General features: G+C 44.0%; 1 protein-coding gene across 1 annotated transcript; it reads right to left on the bottom strand.

The window, feature by feature from the left end:
* Positions 1–497: 497 nt before the first annotated feature.
* Positions 498–22856, bottom strand: nsd1b (nuclear receptor binding SET domain protein 1b). Its single transcript, XM_062405854.1, has 24 exons — positions 22726–22856; positions 20905–21806; positions 20343–20481; positions 19803–19975; positions 16552–19636; positions 14016–14128; positions 13638–13893; positions 12752–12852; positions 12471–12513; positions 12071–12330; positions 11032–11169; positions 10379–10502; positions 9888–10088; positions 6856–7035; positions 6593–6749; positions 5878–6083; positions 5658–5770; positions 5321–5467; positions 4426–4548; positions 4153–4269; positions 3905–4046; positions 3318–3424; positions 2921–3116; positions 498–2731 (listed from the first exon to the last, which is right to left on the bottom strand). The coding sequence occupies exons 2-24, from the start codon at positions 21787–21789 to the stop codon at positions 1929–1931; spliced, it is 7809 nt and encodes a 2602-aa protein (XP_062261838.1). The 5' UTR covers positions 21790–21806; positions 22726–22856; the 3' UTR covers positions 498–1928.
* Between the last annotated feature and the right edge of the window lie 1061 nt (positions 22857–23917).

Here is a 23917-nt window from a genome sequence, read left to right as displayed (position 1 = left end):
TGATACCATCTTACAATGTTACTGTATATAATTAAGTTAAACTGCAGTGTAGTTGATTTTCTTTACAATTAAAAAAAAAACAGGTTGCAGTTGTATGCCTCCGCCAACCAGTGCAGTTTTCGTGTACGCATCCCCCCCCCCCCCCCGATAAGGTCACTTTGACCTTTACTTTTGACCACAGAAATCTACTCAGTTAATGTTTTAGCCAAAGTGACAGGTGATCAAAAGCTGAAGACATTTCCCCAAGGCAGTCTTGAGATATCACAATTAAGAGGTTTTGATATCTCAACATGACCTTCACCTTTGACCTTCCACCACTGAAATCGTACCAGTTCATCTTCAAGTCCAAGTCAATGTTTGCACCAGAGTTAAAGAAATTCCCTGAAGAGCTTCTGGAGATACCGCGTTCAAAACAATGGGACTGATTGTCAACCCGAAAACACCTAATGCCTCCTGCCGCCACAGGGGGAAAAAAGCATGAGACCAGGACAAAGTGCTTATTTTATAACTTCTTCTTATTATATATTTATATAGCAGTTTAACAGGTCAATGGTTGAGATCTAACAGGTCATAATTACACTGGAATGAAACATTGCTTGTTGGGCAACTGTAAAAAGGCATTAGTAGGGAAACCTGGCTCTCACAGGGGCCAAAGCATTCCACTCAAAATAGCTCCAAAGCAAAAAACACTCTAAGGCATTGGCAGATAACACACAGACGATATTAGAAGCTTGAAGAGTGAAACACATGATGCAAGAACACGTACAGAAGTGCAAGCAACATGGCAGCAGTCCGTCGTTTTTTTTACATGGAGCCTGAGGAGCGAGGCCGCTGTTGCCCCACTCACCCTCAGTTGTGCATCACAATAGTTTACAAGCTTTCTTCACTCCACTCTGCCTCAGCCGTGGAGCTGCTAGTTGACCACCTGGTTTCTTTTACGTTTCAGTTTAAATAAGGTCTTTCCCAGCCCGACATGGAGACTCACATCGTCAAAACACTTTTTTTTTTGGCATGACATTGTGTAGAGAAGATGTCCTCCTCAGTCTGGCCCCTGGCAGCTCGGATTCCAGAACCTATCGCTATCACATGTCCGCTGAGGGTCTGATCTTGAAGCACCGTCTGATGATCAGAGATGTGGAGAAGAACCGGAGGTGAAGTGGAGACTCCTGCGTGAGGTGCTCTATTGTAGATTGAAGTCAACTCAGCCTGTATGTGTCCAATTAAACCCAAATTTCACAAATCACTGAACTCAAAGTCCAACGACACATTGCAACTGGTTTATATACGGACAACTCCTTGATTATAATTTTCTCATACTTTTGTGAACACCACCGCCATCCAGCTGCAGCGACGTACTCAGGAGAAGTCATTTACCAGATGGGGGCGCTGCTGTGACTGTCGGTGATCATCGTGTCTCAGGATTCACGGGCTGAAGAGTTTTTGTCCCCCCCCTGACAGTGACGTCTTTTCTTACACTAAACACAGACACACGAGATACAACAACTCGTCTCCAACTACTGTAAGTTTTTGCGGGTCGACTCAGCTGACGTACAGGGAACGACACCTGAACTACTACTCAGAGGAAAACAAACCAGAGGGGAAAAGAAAGAAAACATCAGAGTGGAATATGTTCACAAACACCACGTTTTACATTCCAGATAATTGTCTTTACCGGATCTCGCATGTGAAGGTGCAGCCAGTTTGTGCAAAGTCACTGTGTCAGGAACCGTCTCTGCAGCAGGTTCCATGCACCGAGGTCAGCGAGCGTGGAGTGAGTCCTGTTTCCTCCGTACACTCAGCTGCCCATCGGACTCAAACAGTGACAGACTGGGCTGCATGGTGAACGTTACTGATTGATCGCCATTTGTTTACGTCTGCTTGTTCTGCCTTAATGTCCTGTGCAACTATAAATAATAATCCACTACATGTCACTCTTCCTCTTCTTCTTCTTCTTCCTCCTCCTCCTCCTCTTCTTCTCCCTCCTCCGCCCCTTCTTCTTCCTCCTCCTCTTCTTCATCTTCTTCCTCCTCCTGCTCCTCTTCCTCATCATCTTTGATTTCTAGGTATTCCTCCTCCTCGTCCATCACTGACTCTCCATCCTCTTCATTAGAATCTGATTTCTGCCTCCCCTCCTCACCCTCTTCCACTAAATCCTCCTCCACCTCTGCCAGCTCGTCCCCCTCATCCCCCTCTTCACCCTCGTCCTCCTCTTCCTCCTCCTCTTCTAAGACGTCCCTCTCCTCCTCATACGAGGAAATGGGCGAATAGTGCGGCAGGTCGAACACCTGCGGGCTGCTGGGAGCATCAGAGCTGCTCGGGTGAGGAGGTGAGGCGGCGGGTGCGACGACGGGAATGGTGATGGGCACCGGGATTGAAAAAGCAGGAAATGACTCAGCAGCACACGTGTCAGCACCGGTGCCGATCTCCCGGACCCTCCTGGTGGTCGGGTTCAAAGTGGCAGTTGCATCAGGAGCGGCAGAGGGGATGACGGCCATGCCCAGGCCTGAGGGCAGGGCTCTCGGCTCAGGCGTGTACTCCCGGATCTCTCCCGGTTCCAGCGGGTCAGGCCCACAGGGGTCGTGTTCGCTGCAGCACAGTTTCCCGTCCAGCTTGGAGATGAAGAGCAGGCCGTCACGGTGCTGGCTGCAGTAGGAACTCGGACACATCTCACAGAACGACGCTGCCTCTTTGCAGCATATGTCGCACTGGTGCCATGGACATTCCCAGCGACCTGAAACCATGATACAGGCACAGACAATAACGTAAAGGAAAATGTTACGATTTTTTAATTTTGAACTTTAATTCAACAAACCAATTCGCAGAAAAAGCTAAGATAAATACAATAAAACAGGATCAAATTAATTAGAAACACGGTAACAGTGCAACAGCAACTTTGGAAATGATTTGCAGAGTCACTGACCTGCTGGCCTCTTGGTGAGGTTGAGGCAGTCAGCGTGGTAAACCTTCGGACATCCAGGTCTCTTACAGGAAACCATCTGTCCCCCGTCTCCACAGCTGAAACACTCGTCCTCTCTTTCTTTGGTCACCACCACCTTCTTCTTCCTCCTGCCGTAGCCTCTCCTCTTCCGACCTTTGTCCTCAGACGGAGGGTTGTTCTGGTTCCAGAGGACAAAGGACTTGGTTAATAGCTGTACTTGGATTGTGATTTTTCTTTCCAAGTCCAGACAATTTTCCCATCACCACTAATTCACATCTCACTACCGGGGGGGAAGAAATCATTCAGAATAACCTCCGCCACAATGAACTGGTAACCAACACATCACAGAGTGGTATTTATGTCGTGTCATGGCCCTCACCTTTGGCCTGACGCCCAGGAAGCCGCTGCAGTTTGGGGCTCCACATTTACACACCGTCTTCCCGTTGCCCAAACACTCCAGGTTGTAGTTGAAGGTGAGTTCAGTGCCTGAACACACACACACACACAAACACACACACAAACACACACACACACACACACAAATGAGAGAGGCTGCGACTGTGGAAGATTTGACTCAGACTGCTGGAGCCTCATAGCAATTTCAGTTAGAATCACAATCAACTGCTTGGACAGGATGGTTGCCAAAACAGGCTTGTGAAGTTTTTTTCTGTATACACAATGACAAAAGAATTCACAAAATTAAATGTAACATAACAAACCACAAAAAACAATGTTAATATTTGAAGATTAGTGAAATTTAAATATCGATATAAACATCAACACATGAGGTTCCATCATTTTCTTGTTTTCTCAAATCAATAGTTGTTTTTCTCAAAGTGGATTTAGCAAGTGGACTTGTTTTATGTTTCTGATTCAAGAAGCACTTCTCACTTCAGTCATTGACAGCTGTGGATCAAACCGCTTGTTGGGAGCGTTTGTTTTGAAAGTAAACAAAGCTGCATGTACCTTCAGCGACGTCGACGAGAGCAAACAGTCCCACCCGGGTGTCTCCGCCCACCGTCCACTTCTGGGTCTCACAGTTTGGCTGACAGCTGTGGTTCATGAAGCGAGCCTCATTCCCCTTCGGCCCAGCATCAATGATCCGGTCCTGACACAAACACACACGTGAAAAAACACCACAGGTTTAACATGTTTGAAACAACCTTTCTTGTGATGCGCACACACCCAGAAACACACACACACACACGGCGTACCTTGTCCAGAGTTAACATGTAGAAGTTACAGATGTCGTTCTCCTGCGCGTGTCTGATCCTCGACCTGCACTCCTCCTCGTCAATCACCTCCCCGACGTACTCGCTCACAAAATGACCCTGAGAGAACAACACAGGACGCCGGACGTTCATTATTTAGCCTGAGCAAGACCCCACTGAACAGCGGTCGCTGAACGGCACAACAGTAGATGTATCAGTGTCAGTAATGAGTAGCATTAGCAGCGGTAGTACCATTAATCGGAGTGTTGTATTTACCTTCTTGATGTCATGGACGCAGCGGAGCCCCCAGCCTCGGGACAGTGTTCTGTAGATCTCCACCTGGCTGTACTGACGCTTGCTGAACGCCTGGTTGAGGCACCGGTCACCTGCCGGGCAAACCTGCAGGTTCAGAGGGTCGACATCAAACTGGAGTTACCACCCTGCGGCTGTGTACCTTCATCGACCAGTGCAGTCTCAGTCGATATATATTTTTTGCATGTAAGTGACCTTTCACAACTGAAATCTTATCAGTTAAACTTTGAGTCAAATCGTCGAAAGGGTTTTCTAACGATAAATTCTAATCGGTTCCTCATGAGTCCAAGTGGATGTTTGTTCCAGATGTACCTAAAGTCACAATGGGTTAGCAATCACACTCACAAGAATATGAGGTCACTATGTCCTTGACCTGTACCAACACATTTTAATCAGTTCATCCTTAAGTCCAACTTAAAGTTTGCATCGAATTAGAGAAAAATCCCTTGTTGTACTTGACATATGGTGTTCAGGGCATTTGGACAGAAAACCCGAAAACATAGTATGAAGACAGACATAGCAGAAAACACAAAGAAGACAACAGTCCTTGTCTTCACCATGTTCTTACAGTTTTACATTATTGATAATGATCCCAGAGCGCCGTACATGGTCACTCACTGCTCTGTGTGTCCTGCACCAGATGGGTCAAAAGCAGAGGTTAAATTTCCCTACCTGCATGAGTGTGCCTGTGCATGTATGTGCATGTGTTTGGGACTAATAAATGCATCTTAATCATCTTTATCTGTCTCTACATTTGAAAAGATAAGGCTAACGAAAATCTTGAAAATCTCGAAAATCTATCCGTTATGATTCTGAAGCTCTGAGACATTGTGCTAATGTGCTGGAGGAGTCTCTGTACCTGTGGGTGACATTCGTACAGCAGCATGCGGTTGATGCACTCGGAGTCCATGCCACAGGGGCTCTCGTCGGACGCCTTACAGTTACACCGCGGGATCTCTGACAGGTCGGCTGTGAAGATCTGGACCTTTCCTATTGGTCGATTCCCCTGAATGAGTGAGAAAAGTAGAAGCGAACATGACGTAAGGATGAAAACGTTTAGGGCTTGTTACTAGAGGCAACAGTGGGAACAATAACATTTAAAATCAACTTTAATCTCAAACAATGCTTCAAATTTGTGGAAATCCTGAACCATGCAGCTTTGTCGAATATGAAAAATCACAAGTCTCCTCCCTGACCTTAACATGTTTGTACGGAGGAGGCTTCCTGTCGTTCTTTCTGTCCTCTTGAAGCTGCCGAAGCTCCTTCTCAGCCTGCAGCTCTCGAAACCGCACGGCCGCCTCCTCCAAAGCTGGGGAGAGAAAAGTCATCATACCGAGTTTAAACTGACAGGTGAAAAATAAGACACAAACTTTCAGGATATGCTAAAGAGACCACGTTGCTGAACACACTGGATACCTTTCCTGTAGGTGGCGTCAACGCCTTTGCCCATCTTCTCTTTGCTGTTGGCGTCCACGTCCATATAAGGGAAGACTCGGGCCTGGTACGTCCACAGGTAGTCGTTGGAGCCGAAGAAATGAACGGGGAACTCGCCGATGTCGTGCTTCATCCGCTGGATGTTCTCTGGGATGCTTTTGGGATGGCTGACCTCCGCTGGCCACCATCTTTACAGACGGGCGGAAAAAGATAAATATAAATAAGCTTTTGATGGCTCATAGTGTACGCATCTATTTTCTTAAAAGTCTAATATATAAAGCGATCTGTGTGGATTTTGTGGAAAAATAAGAGACTTTTGTTTTGACAAGGAAAAGTTATAATAGCTGCGATGTTCACACTAGCACAGTGCACCGTCGAGGCTGAATATCAAGAAAATAAACTACATTTTTAAAAGAACAAGAGAAAGATTGTAAATAAATTCCCACTGTGATTCAGAATATGGTCATTTTAAGTTTTTTTCTGATTTTACAAACACCTAACAACTGATAAGTTAATCAGCAGATTAATCCATAATGAAAAAGGAGAATGTGTATGTCTGCAACGAACCACATGAGTAGAGATGCTACCTGAAAACAGCACGTGCTGATAAACAATCCTTTATGTTATGTGAAAAGACAGGAAAATGATTCTGTTTAACAATTAATAAAGAAGTCATTCAACAAACAAGGTCACTGACCTGTACCGCCCGACCTTCACCCAGAGGATGTCCTTGAAGCGAGGTTTCTTCCCAGCCTTACAGTCGTTGCAGAACCAGCTGCCTACAGGCATCTCGATTTTGAGACACTCCCGGTGGAAGGCGGCGGGACAGGACTCGCAGCACAGCAGACTGCCCCCTGGAGCACAGGAGAAGGAAACACATCAAACAGCGCTCCTAGTCCTTGTTTGACCCGATCTGAGACTTCAGAATTTGGGCTGAGATGTCTCCACTTCAGGTCGTACCCTCTGTGCAGACGAAGCACCAGCTGACGTTGACGTGCTCGTGGTTCTTGACGCCGCGTCTGGGGGCGAAGTGGTTGGGACAGATGATGCTGTTGTTGGAGAGGATGACGCTGCCTGCCGCCATGCAGAGGTCTGTAGCGTGATAGGCCACCGGGCAGCGGACGCACCGCACCAGACGACCTACAGACAACGACAAGGGGACAGACGGACGGTCAGCACAAGGACGGTGCAGAGGGCGAGGGAGTCATCACAGCGTGGCCTCTGTTCAGGCCCGGCCCGAGGCATAAGCGATACAAGCGGGCGCTTGGGGCCTCCTGACCGCCAGGGGGCCCCCTATCGGAAAAAAAAATTATAATTAAAAATAATTTAAAATAATAATAATATTAAATAACTTAAACAAGTGACCTGATTGAATGAAATAAAGAATACATCTATACAAGAAAATTCTGATTTTACGATCAATATATCTGCCAGCGTACAAGTCATGCATATCAACTGCGTGCTCAATCTGCTGACAGATAATTCGCGGTCATAGACAGACACTGCATAATACTCAAGGTTAAGTTGGAAGGGACATATATAAGCATGTCATCTAAAAGGACGTATCTCTCTGGTGCCCAAAAACGGAAAAAGAAAAGGACAGAAGATGAGAAAAAAGAGCAAGATAAAGGTATGATTGCATGATTATTTAAAATATGTGTTGAACTCATTTGAGGGAGGAGCAGCTCAAGCTATCATAGGAGTTAGCTAGCTAGCTAGCGAGTTAATGTCATCTTATATTTGACATCACATGAGCTATATTCATCAACAGTGTATGTATCTCATTAATATACATTTATCTAGGTGTATATGTCAACGATATTGGCAGTGTTTAGGATGTTCAATCAAACATGTACTGCTAGCTCTTGCCAGGCTTAATCTAACGTTAGCTCGCTGACTGAGGTGGACATTAGCACTAGTAGCTAGCTACATGAAAACAGTACTGTTTTATAAATGTGACATAGTGGTGAGTCTGACAGCGACTAAGTGCAGAGTCTTAGTCCATGAGATATCGGTTTATATTGGAGGAAACAGCCAAAGGTGAACTTAACCTTCTAGGTGTAAGGGATGCAAGCTAGCATTGCTGTGCTTGTGCACGTTAGTAAAAGTGACATCTCAGCCAAAGATGGAGCACAATGTGCGCTCTGCTCTAAGATCTTTGTTGAGAGATGGCCTATTGGTCTTTATGAGAAAACACCATGTTGAAGTGAGGAGACGTCTGTGATAAAAATATACTTATATTGTATTAATATTATATTTAGGATGTTAAGTGTTCACCACACTGCAATTAGGCTGTGCCTTATTTTGCCTCACTAGAATAGGAATGGTTAGGTGTGGAATTGTTTGTTGATGAGTGTAAGTAATGATGGAAAAATAAACTAATTTTTCATAAACTCACTATCAACTATGCACTTTTGCAATGTTATTTTTTCAGGAACACTGTTGAAGTATTTTGGAGCACAACCAACTGTACCTGCCCCCGATGTGTCATCAAGTGTCAGTGCCTCCACAGCTGATGATACAGCAGGTGAGGTTTTTCTTGATGGCAAATGGCTACATAGTCTTTTAATATGACATGACACATTTAAAAAAAAATAATTACATTTTTTTTATTTGTTGATTTATTTATTTTATCTTTGCAGGTTCACCCCCAGCAGACTTACAGTCACCTGAAAGTGAGGAAGAACTTTTACCCATTGAGGAACAGTTACCAGCATTGACAGTCACTGATACACCGACTTCAACCTCTGCCGGCATAACAGGTCAGTTAATCTAACAGTTTTTGTTTTATGTTGCCTTACTTAACTGTGAAATATCTTGTGTTATGTTATGATTCTATTTTTGTATCTAATGTCCCTACAGGTCCTTCTACAGCATCCACTGCTATGGATGTCCCATCCACTCCCTCAACAAGCACCAGCTATCAAGGTGGATCAACAGCTCCTCCAATTGACCCAGCTGAATGGTCAGCATTCCTGTCTGACTCAGAAAGGACTGATCTGGTAAGAAGAGGGCCAGTGCAAATTAGTGACACCTTCACCTTCCCCAAAAAATCTAATGGTCGAAGCTTTCATTACCATTATACGTGTAGACAATTAGTTAATGGGGTTTAAAAGGTTAATTGAATACTGAGTCACTTTCATTATTTAATCTATGTATCTATGTAACGTTCTATTTGTTATTATATTCATGCTTGTCTATTTTGGTTTTATTTTGTAATTGGAAATTGCTAACTTAATACGCATTTGCACAGTTGCAAATTATTTATTTAATATGTTTGTGATCGTTTGTTTGGAATACAGAGGCACTATCATTATTTATTTTTTATTTTTTAATGTTATTTTCGATAATACTAATGTTTGTGTATTTTGATTTCAGTTTAAGATTGCACATTTACAAATCTGTTGAAAGATCTGTTTTATTAAACTGATACTTTAAAAAAAAATACAAATGCTGTTGTATTTAATTATTTTACAATTTAACTTCAGTAAACCACACTTGATGCTTTACTTTGAATATGAAAGTTTAAAATAAATCTGTGATCTAAGTGCCCTCTAAGGTTAAAAGGTGACTGTTTTGGTGTAAATAACGACTATAATAATACAGGGGTCTATCAAGGGACAAAAGTCTAGAATATTTTTGGCATGAGAGCAACTGAATGAGCCTTCCAGGCCCAAGAGGTCAAGGGGCACTGAAGCCCAAGCCTAAGTCACCATCTCAATAAGTCAAAAAGCAAAATGCTATGAATATGCTTAAATTTAGGTATTTCCCTTCTCCAGCTGGCCATATACAAAATACAGGAAATCACATCTACGTAATTCAGTATTAATACAATTGATAATGTCAATTAATTCATTGTCAAATCATTGTAGTGTGACATTTTTGTCAATAATCGTCGAGCGCAAATGACTCCGCTAGTGGGAGGGGGGGCCCCAATATCCAATTCTGCTTAGGGCCCCCGAAAGGCTTGGGCCGGCCCTGCCTCTGTTTACCTTTAGAGATGGACGAGCTGTTTGGGTTGGCGATGAAGCAGGTGAGACACACGTGGATGGAGCAGCGGAAGCCCCGGGTCACAGGCGCAGTCGGGGCGAAGCTGGCGATACACTCCCCGTGGTAAAACTTCCCACACACGGGGATCATGCAGCGCCGCACGTCCTCACTGCGCTTCTTACATACGAAGCAGGTGTGGACGCCTGGGGGAGAAACACAGATCATGAAGGGGGTTAAGTCCTTATCAGTGGATTTCTTAGTGCATGTTAACATCATATTATAAAGATTGTATAACAGAACAAAGATTTTTTGAAATATTATCCTTTCTTCAAACCTTTTTATGAAGTGTTCTGGAGGTCCAGAAATTTGAGGTGAGAAATTTAAATGCTGCAATTATTATTTATATTTGTTCTAAATTTTCAAAAAAGAAGTTCTTATATTTTTGCAGGTGGTAAAAGCTTCACCGTAAATTGCTAGAATAACAAAGACGAACCTGATTTACACTCTGGACAGACAAACTTCCCTCTCGGTGCCTGGGCCAGGGAGATGCAGGCCAGGTGGAAGGCTCCACAGCACTGACCCTCACAGAGCAGCAGCTCCCCCGTCTTTTCACACACCTGAGAGAAAAAAATCACAGCATACTGTAAAGACAGGCCATAAAAACAGTGATTCAGAGAGGCTACGAAAGTGTTCCTGTGTGTTGGGGTATAATTTCCTGTGGTCTGATGGGGGGTATTATCCCTTCATTTTCACTGGGGATCCACGGACTGGTACAATGTGTTCTTAGGGTAAAGTCATTTAGGAACACCTCTGTTAAAGAACGTGACCAAAATAAACAATGTTTTCCATTTTAACATAAGATGCTGCTTTATAATAATATAAAACGTCCCAATGCTGTTAAAAGGATCAACCCATTTCCAAAAGAGAAGACTGTAGCCTGCATCACGAGAAAAAATGACACTGCCTGATTACTATGGTTTCACTGAATATCATTTCCTACTCGAGATGTAATGCATGGTTGTACCATAGAACACTGACCTACTTATACATATCAGATACCAAAGTCCTAAGAAGAGCTTTGGACAAATAACATATCGTTTTTTGCAGAAAGTGTGAAGAGGAGGCAGCTCAGTGAATCGACATCACCTGACATATGTTCTCCTTCATGGAGGCGGGGCCTCCCCGGTCCCCTATGATCTTCCTTGAGGGTGAACGTGGGTCGTCACACAGCATCAAGTCGTCCTTCGTGGAGGAGAAACTGTGATCCAGGCTGGACGTTTCGCCCTTTGAGACAGAGGATAAACTCACTGTTAAAAAATCACTGTCCAATTTCATCAAATGTCTCAGATTCACTCAGGAATCACGCTGCAGGTTGATCAGGAGGTAGGATGTAAATAAATGAATATATGAGCCTAGTTATGATGAGGAGAAATAATGCACTACAGATCTTAAATGGGACTTATCGTACAGCACTGCAACAATAATACATGACTAAAATGTTTAGTCTGGAACAAAGGATCATCAGAAACAGCTTTACTGATATATTTATCACTGATGCACAGAAGACACCCGGCTCTGCTCTCATTAAAGAATATGTCTGATCTCATTCTACATTATAAGAAAATTTAAATAAACAAATCCCAAAATAAAAAATAATGAATGGTATTCCACTTGCAAGCACTGTCTATGTAATTAAACTTGATATACTGTATCCATGTTGTCCAAAAACTATTTAAAAACACCCTGATGAGTCATCATGGCTGACTTTCCTTAAACAAACACACCACATTACAAATACACGACTGAGATATTACCCGGCAAATGTTTTTTATCATTAAGCAATTTTTTAAAAGGTTATATCTTCAGCAGTTGAACTGAATATTACCAGCCTCACCATTAAAGCTTTCTTGAGTCAATATCTGAGGAGACGTCAGAGCAATGTTTTCTACAGTTACTGCAAAATGTGTTGGTTGTTGCAATGACTCAATAATAAGCCAAATAAAAAAATAAAAGGATTCAAACTCTGCACCTCTGCTCTCCAACACATGGTTTGAAAAAGGGCTCATTTAAAGAAACATCATGATTTTTACTCCGAGGCCAAAAACTGAGATGAAAAACGTGTCAGTTGGAATTTATGGCCAGTTGAGTTAAAAACAAATCTGTGACCAAACTAAAGATGTCTGACCTCTGACTCTGCCGTGTCCCTTTTGACCTCCTGAGCCTCGCAGTCCTCTGGCTGAGGAGCATCCACGTCTTCGGATGCCGACTCCACCCGGTTGGGTTCGGGTGGAGCTGGTGCAGGAGCTGCGGGTGCAGGAGCGCTGGGAGTGAGAGAGGTCGGGATGGAGGGAGTGGACGTACAGGTGGGAACCTCTGAGGTGGGCGGTGTGGAGGTGGATGCTTTAATCCGCTTACGCTTTAGTTTTAGAGATGGTGGTCCTGAATCTGGAAGGGAAATTGATGAGTTAGAATCCGGTATCACAGACGAGACATAACGACTAATGAAGGTTCAAGAGATGTATAAAAATATATATATAATGATGAACTACACCACCATATAGAAGGTTTTGAGAGGATTTACTGACCTGATTGAGGGGCAGCAATTGAATTGTTCTTCAGTGTTTTGACCTGTGACAAGAGAAACATCAAAATCAAGGACAGTCCACAATAATGTGTTGGTCTGACCAAGAGAGAAGAGAAATAAATCTGTTTTTTCCATCTTCATTGAATTAGCTGTTTAATTTTGAAGGTATAAACTGTGTTATAAACATCTATTTACATTTTCATGTAATCAGGTATGTCCCAGATAAAACCACACGTGAATCATTGCACACACACAACACAACACAACATAGCCATGCTGTACCTTCTTCTTGGGGCCTGTTGAAGCCTCGGCCTCCAGACAGTACTCCAGGATCTTCTGAGTGGGTTTCCTCTTCCTCTTCTTCGCCAGCAGAACAGCGTTTCCTGTCAAAAGAGCGTCAGTCAGGTTAAGACTCAACATGAACAGGATCATCCACATTTTTCAAAACAACATGTTAAAGTTGTATTCGGCACAAATCAAAGCAACAAAATTAATTTCCTGGTTTGTGTACCTTACTAGCCCGAACAACTTCTACAGCCGTGTTACTGAAGGTTTATTGACATAATGAACAAAAGAAATTAGCTCTTGAGATATTGCCAATAACATGACTTGTGATGTCACGGTGACCTTTGACCTCTAAATTCAAATAAGCACATCCTTGATCATGCCAGATGTGATGAAATTCCCTCCGTCCTGATAAATACGGATCAAAATGATCTTGATTTAGGATTTTTTAGTAAAAATTAATGTTTATGCATAAGATGAATAAACACCTTCATACCAACGTTGAGATATTGCATAAAATAGGATGAAAAATGAGATGAAATCAAAATGACGTTGACCTTTGACCATCAAATTCCAATCAGTTAATCCGTGTTTCCAAATGAAAATTTCTGCTAAATATGTATGAATTCCTTTACGGTGTTCTTTGGATATTGTATTTTAAAGAGTGGGATGGGCGGATGGGAAAGAATAGAGTAGAGGAACAACCTGAAAACATTCTGCATCCACCTACGGCTGCTTCCTATGTGTAGCCCCTTCTGGCTGTCCTGTCCACATACTTAAGGCCTTGTAGTGTGCACACATGTATCAAGAAGGATGCCTTAAGCAGACTCTTTTTCAAAAGTTAAGTTAAGTTAACCGGCAAAAACCACAAGCGCTGCCTCACCGCTGTCTTTGACGAGGCCTCCTGAGAGCGAAGGTTCAGCTTCAGGAGGAGGGGTTAGTGTGTCGATGGAAAGCCCCGGTGCATCTTGGGGAGACTTGTTTTCAGTGCTGGGGATTTGTAGTTCACAGGGTGTTGTTGCAGCAATTTCCTCAGGAGGTGGCGTCTGTATTTCGGGAAGTAAGCTCGAGGATGGGTGGTCGTGTGCGTTCTTGTCCGATCCCGGGGTTTCAGACGTGGAGGTAATGGTTTGAGTGACCTGAGAAACAAACGACAGGATTTTATTGTCCATCTGATACATTTTTCACATAATAATAGCAATGCCAGCATTATACAAAAATAACGACAATGTAATAAGATCTGACTTTGTGTGATTTTTACCTTTGCAATTGACTGAAGAAGCTTCTTGGTTTTCTTCCTTGTGGAGAAAATCTGATCGTACTCTTCAGTCAATTCAATCAGCCGCTTGCTTGGTTTTCTTATTCGCTTATGTGCTGAAAAAGAAAAGAGAAAAGAAAGAAAGACACTTAACATTATAAAAATGTCTATTTATTCTGAACAACTAATCAGTTCACTCGAATCAGTGTTAATTTTGGCAGCTATTTTTGATTTAGTCTTAGTCTTAGTCTTTTGACGAAAATGCATTTTAGTTTTAGTCACATTTAGTCATTTTAATCCTTCTTAGTTTTAGTCTAGTTTTAGTCGACTAAAACAAATTACATTTTAGTCTAGTTTTAATCGACGAAAACGAATTCCATTTTAGTCGTTTTAGTCACATTTAGTCATTTTTATCCTTCTTAGTTTTAGTCACATTTAATAGCCACATTAAACTCCTTTTCTATAAAAACATATAGCTGCAGCCTAATAGCTTAAAAATATATATTTAGTTTTAAATGTGAAAACAAAAAGGGAGAGCAGGTCAGACTGGAGCCGGACACAGAAACTGAACATCGGTACAAACCAACTGCAGCTTCTGCTCTGATGATGAAGCTGCAGCGCTGATCTCTGAGCAGCTGAGACCAGAGAAACTCTGTGTTTTCACTGTTTCCATAGTTAAGAAGCAGTCAGTCACTGAGAGGCTGCTCATAGAGAACGCCCTCTGCTTTCACTGTGTCTCTCTGAGCAAGTGCGCGGGGCGGGGGGCGGAGCTACGGACCACACACACACATAAACAGACACATACAGAAACACTCACTCGCCAGCTCCTGATACTTCATGACGGCCTGATACGATGATGTTTTAAAAATGATTGTGACTTAGTCATCCACCAACATTTTCGTCATCGTCTTCGTCAACGAAATTAACACTGACTCGAATGCTTATATAATGGATAGACAATAATCTATTTAATAAATGATAATACACAAGGAGTAAATTTGTATCTATATCAGGACTAGGGTTGCAAAATTCTGGGAATATTCAAAGTTGGAAACTTTCCATGGGAATTAATGGGAATATACAGGAATATAAGGGAAGTAACAGGAATAAACTGGAAATTGTGTGGGTAATTTATACTTACTGTATTTACCTTGTCATATACAGACATAAATATAAACATTTGTTTTGTCATAGGCTGATTTGAGCCCTGAGGAAACTTTGGGGAACATAGGTGTTTGCACAGTATTTGCAAACGTTCACAGCCTTTCCTTCTACATTGGCTGAGGTGAAATGTCTCCACACATGAGATAGTGCACGTGGAATTGTTCTGTAGAATAAGATGATAAAAAATCTTGTAAAAAAACACTAATGCAATGCCAGAGATATAAATAGTTGGCAATTGGAATCGTCTTTAAAGATATTTTACAATTGATAGATAAATGATTAGAAATAGGCTAGATGAACAGATGATCAAACCTCAATCAGTATGCTAATATATTTCCCCCTGTAATATCATCGAAACTTACCTGACTAGTCCTGCACACTACAGCAGGCGTCAATAGCCCTGCTGTAGTGTGCAGATTGCTGGGAATTATCTGCACATGTGATGGAAAAATACACAGTGCATGGTTGAAATTCAACATGCAGCGTGTGCTGCATTCCATGATGTTTTTATTGCTCATCATTTAATTTGTGTATTATTGTTTTTTTCAAAATTCCCCAAATTCCCGAGCTTAATACTCCCTTGGAAAGTTTCGGGAAATTGTTCACCCCTTTGCAACCCTAATCAGGACACTTTAAATGTTGACAATCAGCTGGTCTTCTGTATAAAACCGTAGATGAGTAATTCCTTTGGTCTTCGTCGTTCATCTTGAAAGCCAAGAGTCTCGTGAGCTGAGTGATCTCAATATTTAATTGAGTATGACTGAGGTATTGGGTTGCACAGCACATTGTTTTTCAAAATCACTAGGTAACTGGTGAACATTGTTAGGTGGCTTAACAGATTAAACCAACATTAGCCAATTCTCTAACACACACAAAACCCTTAACCATGAAGATCATCAGCATGCCAAAGCCCATAGCGTGGGCTGAGGGCTTTGCCTGGTTCTAATTGTTAGGGTTAACTTCTAAAGAACCATCCACTCCCCTCAGTCCAATCACCAAATTGCGTATAATAATAGGTATTGCGTCATTCACCTCTTGTGTTGTAACTCATGTTGTGAGCTACTTGACTGCACCTTACGTTTTCAAAGTTTGAAACAGTTGGCCATGTGCCACCAACACCACCTCCATCTGACCTCTTATAAACAGTGGGTTAGATGTGGACTACAACTTTTGTTTACCATGAAATCAAACCCATCATATCATATGTGACTAAACTGCCCAGTTGTTGACTGGGCCCATACCTTTGTATTATCCCACTGGGTGGTGTGGATTTACCATGTTGTTATCATTTTGAAAAAGTTTTGCATTTGAGGCTGGTCTTAGTGTGCACTTAGGTAGCAATGCTGCAGATTTGGGCCAACCCAATTAGACTTACCCGTTGTAGCCTTGTCGCGCCCTCCAGCGTTGTGCGTGAAGATTGGGTTAGTCTTGGTGCGGCCTGCAAAAAAGCCATTCGGCTGTCCCAGATGTAGCGTTGTGTTCGATGCCTGCTGCTCCAAAGGCACCATGTTCTGTAGATTCTGTAGATCAACCCTGCTCCACCTGTCATCTGCATCATCTTGAACCACTCCTTCCCCGCCTCCAGGCTGCCTCTCCCAACTGCTGGCCTGCATGCCCAACAGGGACTGGACTCGGGATAAGCAGTCCATGCGTGATGAAGATTCCGCTGTTGGTAGTGATGCAATTCTTGATGTGGACTCCAGTCCTGGGAAACCAGGTCCAGACCTGGCAGAACGACAAGGCACTTTGCGGTTGGATCTCTTTTTCATTCCAGTGCAGCTGCTCCTTCTGTTATAGGGCCTCTTCCAAGTCAGACTTTTTCTGTCTACACTATGTGTGATGGGGATTTTGTCTGGACTTAAATTCGAAATTGTATCAAATTGCTGATCTTGCCCAGGTGTCTTAGCCTCCCCAGGCATCACTGAGGGCTCCTCCTTGACATGTGCACTTGGTGGCCCAATGTCCAGCTCTAAAGGGGTTCCTTCTCGCTCTCTAGTGTCATGCAAGTCCTTCAACATCATGAGAAAAGTGCTAAACTTGTAGTTTGTATCTGGTTTGAAAGAGACGGGTTTACCATTACCCTCACTCGTCACAGACTGGAAGGATACCTCTTCCACGTTCTTAAAGGCATTCATGAAAGAGAATGGTGAGGAAGGTGAGGATGAGGAGCATAAGGCAGAGGAATGATCGTCATTCTTTTCCTTCACCTTAGAAGTGAGGGGGATGAAGTCCATTGGTGGGGTCGAGGATATTGAGTGGTCTTCTGCTTCACTTTTTACATCAGCTTCAATGTCAGTTGAATCAGAAGACCTCGCAGGAGGGCTGCTACGGCTAGAAGAAGTGTCCTGATTATGCTCAACATTGTCTTTAGATTTAAGAGATTTTATTTTTGTGCTAATTTTCAGTTTGGCCTTTGGACCACGAGATGAGTTACGTGCTGAATGACCCGCAGAGTCTTCAACTTCCCTAAGTGCAAATAAGAGTTCTTTGTGCTCAGCCTGCTTTTTAGCGTTTTCCTGCTTCTTCTGCTCCACCTCCTGCATGGCTTTGAGGGCTCTAGTCAGCAGTCGACTGCTGGCTGGGAGGTGGGCAGGCTGCTGAAGAATGACTTTAGTCACTTCATTTGGAACCTGCTTTGACTTCTTGACAACTTTCTTGGATTTCTCAGAAGATAGGATTTTGGAAACACAAGCATTCCCAGATACCAAATTTCCTTGAGTTGCAGGAAGTGCATTGGAAGATTGACTAGTGACCAAAGTTATTGTTTGTGCCGAGGGGCCTGACAGGTCAGAAGACATGCTGGTTGCATTGGAGGAGGGAATCTTTTTACTTTCATACGTCACATTGCTTGGGCTGACATTGAATAATGATTTCCTCTCAGCTTCTGGGCTACCTAACTCATCAGCAGACACACTCAACAAATTGGAGACCACAGTAGTTTTCTGTTGTGAGGATTCTGATGAGAGTTGAAGCATACCATTCCCTCCACTTGTTTTTAACCTCACCTCTGAGACATTAATGGTCTCCGAACTGGATGCCTTATCCATGGGGACACTTGTCTTGTCATCCACCCAGTCTGACTTTTTAGAGGAAATTTTAGCACCTTTCTTGTCTCTGGTCTTTTTCTTCTTTGTTGATCCAGGTTGGTCAGCTGGACTAATGGCTACACTGTCGTTTGGGAATTTCTTATCCTCTATTTCCTTGCGAACTAATTTGACAAAAGGCAGCCTACATTTAGAGACAAGACCTGTTTGCTTTTCGAGAATTGCAAGTGGGTCAGTAGTGTCAACATTTAAAGTGGATAGCTTTGGAGTTTTGTTTGTTTCTTTTACTTCTGCTTGGTCAGAAATCCTATCAATTACATGAATTTGTTTATTAATCGTATTGTCAGGGTGTTCAGTTTGACTGAGACATTCTGAAAATCTCAATTGGTCATTGATACCAACTTGCATACTGTGCTCGTGGCACTTTTTATAATCTGAGGTACCAAACTGGTCGGACAACATGTCAATAACAGTGTCAGTTATATTAATGGGTGTCTGTATGAACTTTGAGTTTCCACACTTGTCATCGGGCACGCCAGGGTCAACAGAGAGCCGGAACCTCGGTTTGTCTGACAGTCCTGGTTGGTCAGCAATACTGCCAGTTTTACCAAACAGCCTTTTGGAAACTGGAGGGTTTTTACACTTCAGCTGTTCTGACCGTCCAGCAGGCAGATTTGCTTCAGCAGGTACCAGAGCTTTATGCTTGTCTGGCGTCCCTGACTGATCACTGATAGCACCACTAGAAGAGACACATGTAACCAGCATCTTTTTACTAACAGCAGGTAAGCTCTTTTTCTTGCAGGACGCCTTACCAAAGAGATTGCGGTCTGGCATCGGACTGGTTGTTTTAGGTCGCCTGTCTTTGCCTGATTTACTGAACCAAAGACCACTCTGAATCTCTGGCTGCTTCTTCACCTCTTTGACAACTGTAACAGTGGGCGGAGTCGAAAGTAGCTTAGATTGACGTTCAAGTGCTTTAGGACACAAAATCTTAGGCACTGACTCAAGGTCAGAATATGGACACTCTCCATTATCTCTCTTTGATTGGTCAGGGCTATTACACAACAATCCTTTAGAATGTTTACTCTTCGCGTCTTTTGATGATTTACTTGGTTTCTTCTTGCCAGAAGACTTCCTTAAAGTGCTTGACTTTGCTGGAGTTGTTATTGGGGATGAAATAACAGGGGATGAAAGGGATCCATTGATCCCGTGTAGCGTTTCAGGCAGGGTGGAGACAGGTGAAGGGGATGGAGAAGAGGTTGGAAGGGCCTTGCTCTCCCTTTCCAGTATGGAACTGATGTGGGAGCCATCATTCATGGACACAGAAATGGAAGAAGCCATTTTGGATCTCTCTGGAAGAATAGATTCAGCTTCTGCCACACTGGATTTCCAGGATTCCTGAAAACGCTTTGCGATCTGCAGACAGGCATAGAAATGTAGAGATGTATCAGCTTACAGAAGACAAAAAACCCATTTGGTTTTAGTATGTATGCTTTCTTTTGTCAAACACCTATTATGAATGACACCAACATTTTATTCTAGTATGCCAGCAGCGACTCCTTATTAGTAAAATAATAATTACAGTGTATTTAGAGTTCTTCTCCGTTTGCTTTCCCCTCCGACGCATTAGGAGGAGCTGTTCAAATTCAAAGCCTCCATTGAAAGTGTGCGTGGATTTTTCCTCCAACCAGACGTGCTCCACTGGCTCACCAAAGGTCTTTATGTGGTAAAGCCGACAGGGCCGGTCACTGGGCTCTAGGAAAACAACACAGCCTCAATCTCATGAGATGCAAGTTAGCAACACAGCATCCTGCACAGGAAGTACATGATTGCATCGACAAACCACAGGAAGCTTTGAAATGCAACAACTCAATATAATATCAAAACACAGTATAAATGCTGTTACATGGTCACAATATCATTAAAAGGTAAATATTGCTGTGGTTTTGTTCTTGTAATGTAATGTTGAATCTAATCTTATGTCTAAAAAAACTAAAACAATTAAATGATGAAAATGATCCGTAGGACATATCACAAACCTGAAAGCAACCAACATGCAAGTCTAGGCAGTTTCAGTAAGTCAACAGGTTATAACAGTAGGTCAACAATGCTCCAGGCTCACCTTTCAGTCTGTGGTAGACTCCCTGTACGGGGTCAACGATCACCTCACATGGCCACCAAGGTCTTCGGCTGAACTTTGCCCAAATTATCTCGCCCTCTAAAAACTTCACAGGCGGCAGAGACTTTTTCTTCACCCTGTTCTGCTAACGACAACATGGAGAACAATGAGACATCTGAAAATGTTTTATCACTCAATGTGCTGTTTCAGAGCTACTTGTTTTGGCCAAACAAATTGAACAATCTTGACAATTGTTTTTGAAGTGCATCTAATCTACTGTCAAAGACATTAATGTCAACATGTATAAGACAAAATGTAATTAGAAAATGGTGTTCATGAATAGAAGTGAAGGTTTTCATTTACCCCTCTGTAAAAACAAGGCAATAGTATTTATGAATGACAGAGCTACAGTTTTGGAGCCAGGTCATTTCTGTATTTAATATTCTGTTATGACAGGTCTAAAGCAGTGAACTCTTCCAAGTTCCATGAGAAAAAATATTGAAATGTTACTATGTTGTGTCTGCACCAGATAGAAAGCCATATGCCTATAGGGGTCAAAACTTGCCATAGAATGTTTTGCTGGACTATCCATAAACAGGAGCAGACCGGTGTCGCTTTCCCACTCATCATCTGAGCCGTCCCAGTATCTCCTGCGTTGACCTGAGGACTGGGACCGGGTGACGACCTTGGCTGATGACCGGGTTGTGTCTCTTGAGTTCAGATTTACATCTCCGGGAGTTGACTGAAGAGTATTCCCTACCCTCTCATCTTTTTCCTGTAAGACTTCGACGGGTGACACCGTCTCTCGCACCTGATTGGTGTCATCATCGTCGAATAAAGAGGATTCAAAATGGAGGAAGCCATTGGCGAAGGGGCTGTTGCTATCGAGTGAGAAGGCCGGGCTAGGTGGGCCCGAGAAACAACTGTCCGTCTTTTTCTCTGAAGTGACAGGATCGCTCTGATTGGCTGCTGGCGAATCTCTACTCACACTTTGGATCTCAGGTTGTTTTCGTCCAGCAGAGAAGTGACCAAAGTTCTCCTCCCTGCTGGTACTCTGGGTTACAGAATAATCCCGGCCGGTGCAATCAGCCCAGGAGTCCATCTCCATTTCTTTCCCCCTCGCCTTCTTAGGTGTCCCCCACTCCCAGCTCCTCTCAGGCTCCCTCACCGGCAGCACCAGGTCAGGCTGGCTCACCATGGTGGTGAGATGCTGCAGCCTCCTCAGAGGACTGTAGGATGAAGATGAAGAGGAGGAGGAGGAGGGGTGATCCCTTTGTGCGAACCCATAGAGGGATGCGTGCTTGAGGGATGAGGCGGCAGCAGACATGGTTAGGCCGAACCTGTGGTCATGTCTGGAGGAGTTTGAGTGGGTGGAGAGGTCACAGCCTGGGGTCAAAGGGCAGATGGACTGATGGGCATCTCGTCCAGGGCCTACATGAGGCCCACTCATGCTGGCATGGTTCCTTCCTGAAAGGTGAAAAGAGGATGTCAGTGTGAGGCCCGCGTTCCTGGTAGCAGGAAGACATCGGTTTGTATTACTTTAAAACGTAAACATGGTTCTTCTTGCACCAAACACTGTTACAATAAGCTAATAATTATTATTCAGGGACTTCCACTATAATCACATGTGAACATCAGATGTGATTGTAGGTTGTTGCTCCCATAAGAGGGCATCATGTTGTCTTTCTTTCAATCTTAGTGAAGCAGCTGGAAATTCAAAGTGACAGCAGAGATGCACAGCTCAGACGGATCAGTGAAGACATTGTACCCTGACATCATGTCAAAATAAAAGCGCAAACACACTCACTGACCAGCTGATCCGCCTAATGTGACATTTCTGGAGAGATTCTGCACCAACACCGCAGCCCCGCTAGAAAAAAAGCCTTCCCAGGAAACAAATATCGCGATATGATGAAAATGACATCAACCCCGATTAAGGTCAGCCGCCTGCAAACTCACAGTAACGTCTCCTGCAGGATGATTGTTATCATCACTATTATGACGCGTCATGTGAAAAGTCCAGCCCGACGTGGAAAAACGCCGGCGACCTGGAAATAAAATGGACCCGCTCGTGCGCGTGCGTGTGTCTGACGCGCGTGTGCCAAGGTGTGCGTGATGCGTGAGAGTGTAGGTGTGTGTGTGTGACTTCGCGCGTCGTCCGCGGGGTGCAAGCGGTTCCACGATTGCACAAACACAAACGCCACATAACATGCAAACACGACGGCGCACAAGTTCACGCAAACACACACTGACACTGACACGGACACACACACTCCTCTACAGGCTTCCCTCCGACAGATGCAGGCGATGTGTGTGTGTCAGACAAACAACACAAAAATCCCGCAGAAAACGCCACATGACGCGGGATCCGTCGCGGGAATCTTACCATTCCGGTGTCGCCCGCCGCAGAACCGGGCCTCAACCCGCACATTTTGGCGTCTAAATGCGCCAAATTGCCAAAATTTGAAAGCGGATGAGGAGAGTCCCGGCGGCAATACTACTAGGCCTGGATCCTGTGAAACGTACTCACTCTCCCTCCCTCCCTCCTCACTCCCTCACCCTCCTCCTCACCCCCCTCCTCCTCTCTACATGCGCTAAAGCCTGGTCCAGCGGCCCCTGGAATAGAACATCGAGAGTGTTGCGCTTCTTTCCAACGACACTCCCCCTTGTTACTGCTCAGTGATGATGCCCATAACTTTATAATCCACCGCCTGTGGATGTCTGCTCTGCTGAGAGGCTGTTCGACTGTCCCCCCCCCCCCCCCCAGGAAAGTCACTCTTTTCCTCTGCTGTGCTGTGCGCACCGTCACCACCGCCTCCCTCCCACCGCGTGGATCTCAGAGGAAGGGGCCGTAAATCTCTCGAAGATAGAAAAAAGGAAAAAAAATTCAAACAGCTCAGAAAAGGCAAAGACCACGACACCTTCAACAAGAAAATAAACGCCCCGCCCTTTCCCCTAATTACCGGCATCAATAATTAACCTTCACCAGGCGGCCATCACCAGGACATGTCACATGCCCAAACTTGTGCCAACAACTGGCACCATCCTCCTCATCAACCCCGACGCGCACTTGGAGATCAGATGAAAACACTAATAAATGAAGTGATGCAAAAAAAAGGGTCCACCACTATCACTATCACCACCATCTGAGGAGCAGTGCAAATGGTGCTGCAGGCTTGTACCCGGAAAAACATGATGAGTTTCCTTCCCCCTCAGACGACTTGCTGTGTTACTGCTCTGGCTGCTCACCCGGTCCCTTCAAAATGGAGTCCTCCAGTCTTTTAGAGGAGGAAGAAAAAAAAACACACACACACACACACACAGAAGAACAGGCCACAAAGTGTTAATGCATGCCTCGATATAAAGTTCACCCAGCCACGGAGGATCTGAGCCCACAAAGCGCACCACTCCCGCGCCCTGGAGGTGTCAGAGGAGCCTGTCAGGGTCTTGGATCAGTCCTGGCCACGGCAGGAACATGTAGTTTCTACATGTTGGGGCTGCTGAAGGCTCATGTGCGCTCCTGACACACGACTCAGGGAGACTGAGGCACAAGCACTACTCTGCTGTATTTGTGTGTG

This window comes from Platichthys flesus, chromosome 15, assembly GCF_949316205.1.
Source record: "Platichthys flesus chromosome 15, fPlaFle2.1, whole genome shotgun sequence".
In the NCBI taxonomy this organism is placed as follows: Eukaryota; Metazoa; Chordata; class Actinopteri; order Pleuronectiformes; family Pleuronectidae; genus Platichthys; species Platichthys flesus.
This window is presented reverse-complemented; position numbering and strand designations above follow the sequence as displayed.

Bases quoted from the DNA above. Each gene is read 5' to 3' on its own strand.
- nsd1b (XM_062405854.1), bottom strand. From the start codon at position 21,789: ATGAGTGGGCCTCATGTAGGCCCTGGACGAGATGCCCATCAGTCCATC. The intron at 20,482-20,904 runs GCAAGTTTTGAC...TGTCGTTAGCAG, and splicing joins GTCCAGCAAAACATTCTATG to AACAGGGTGAAGAAAAAGTC. The intron at 4,549-5,320 runs GTACAGAGACTC...CTGAACCTGCAG, and splicing joins TGTACGAATGTCACCCACAG to GTTTGCCCGGCAGGTGACCG.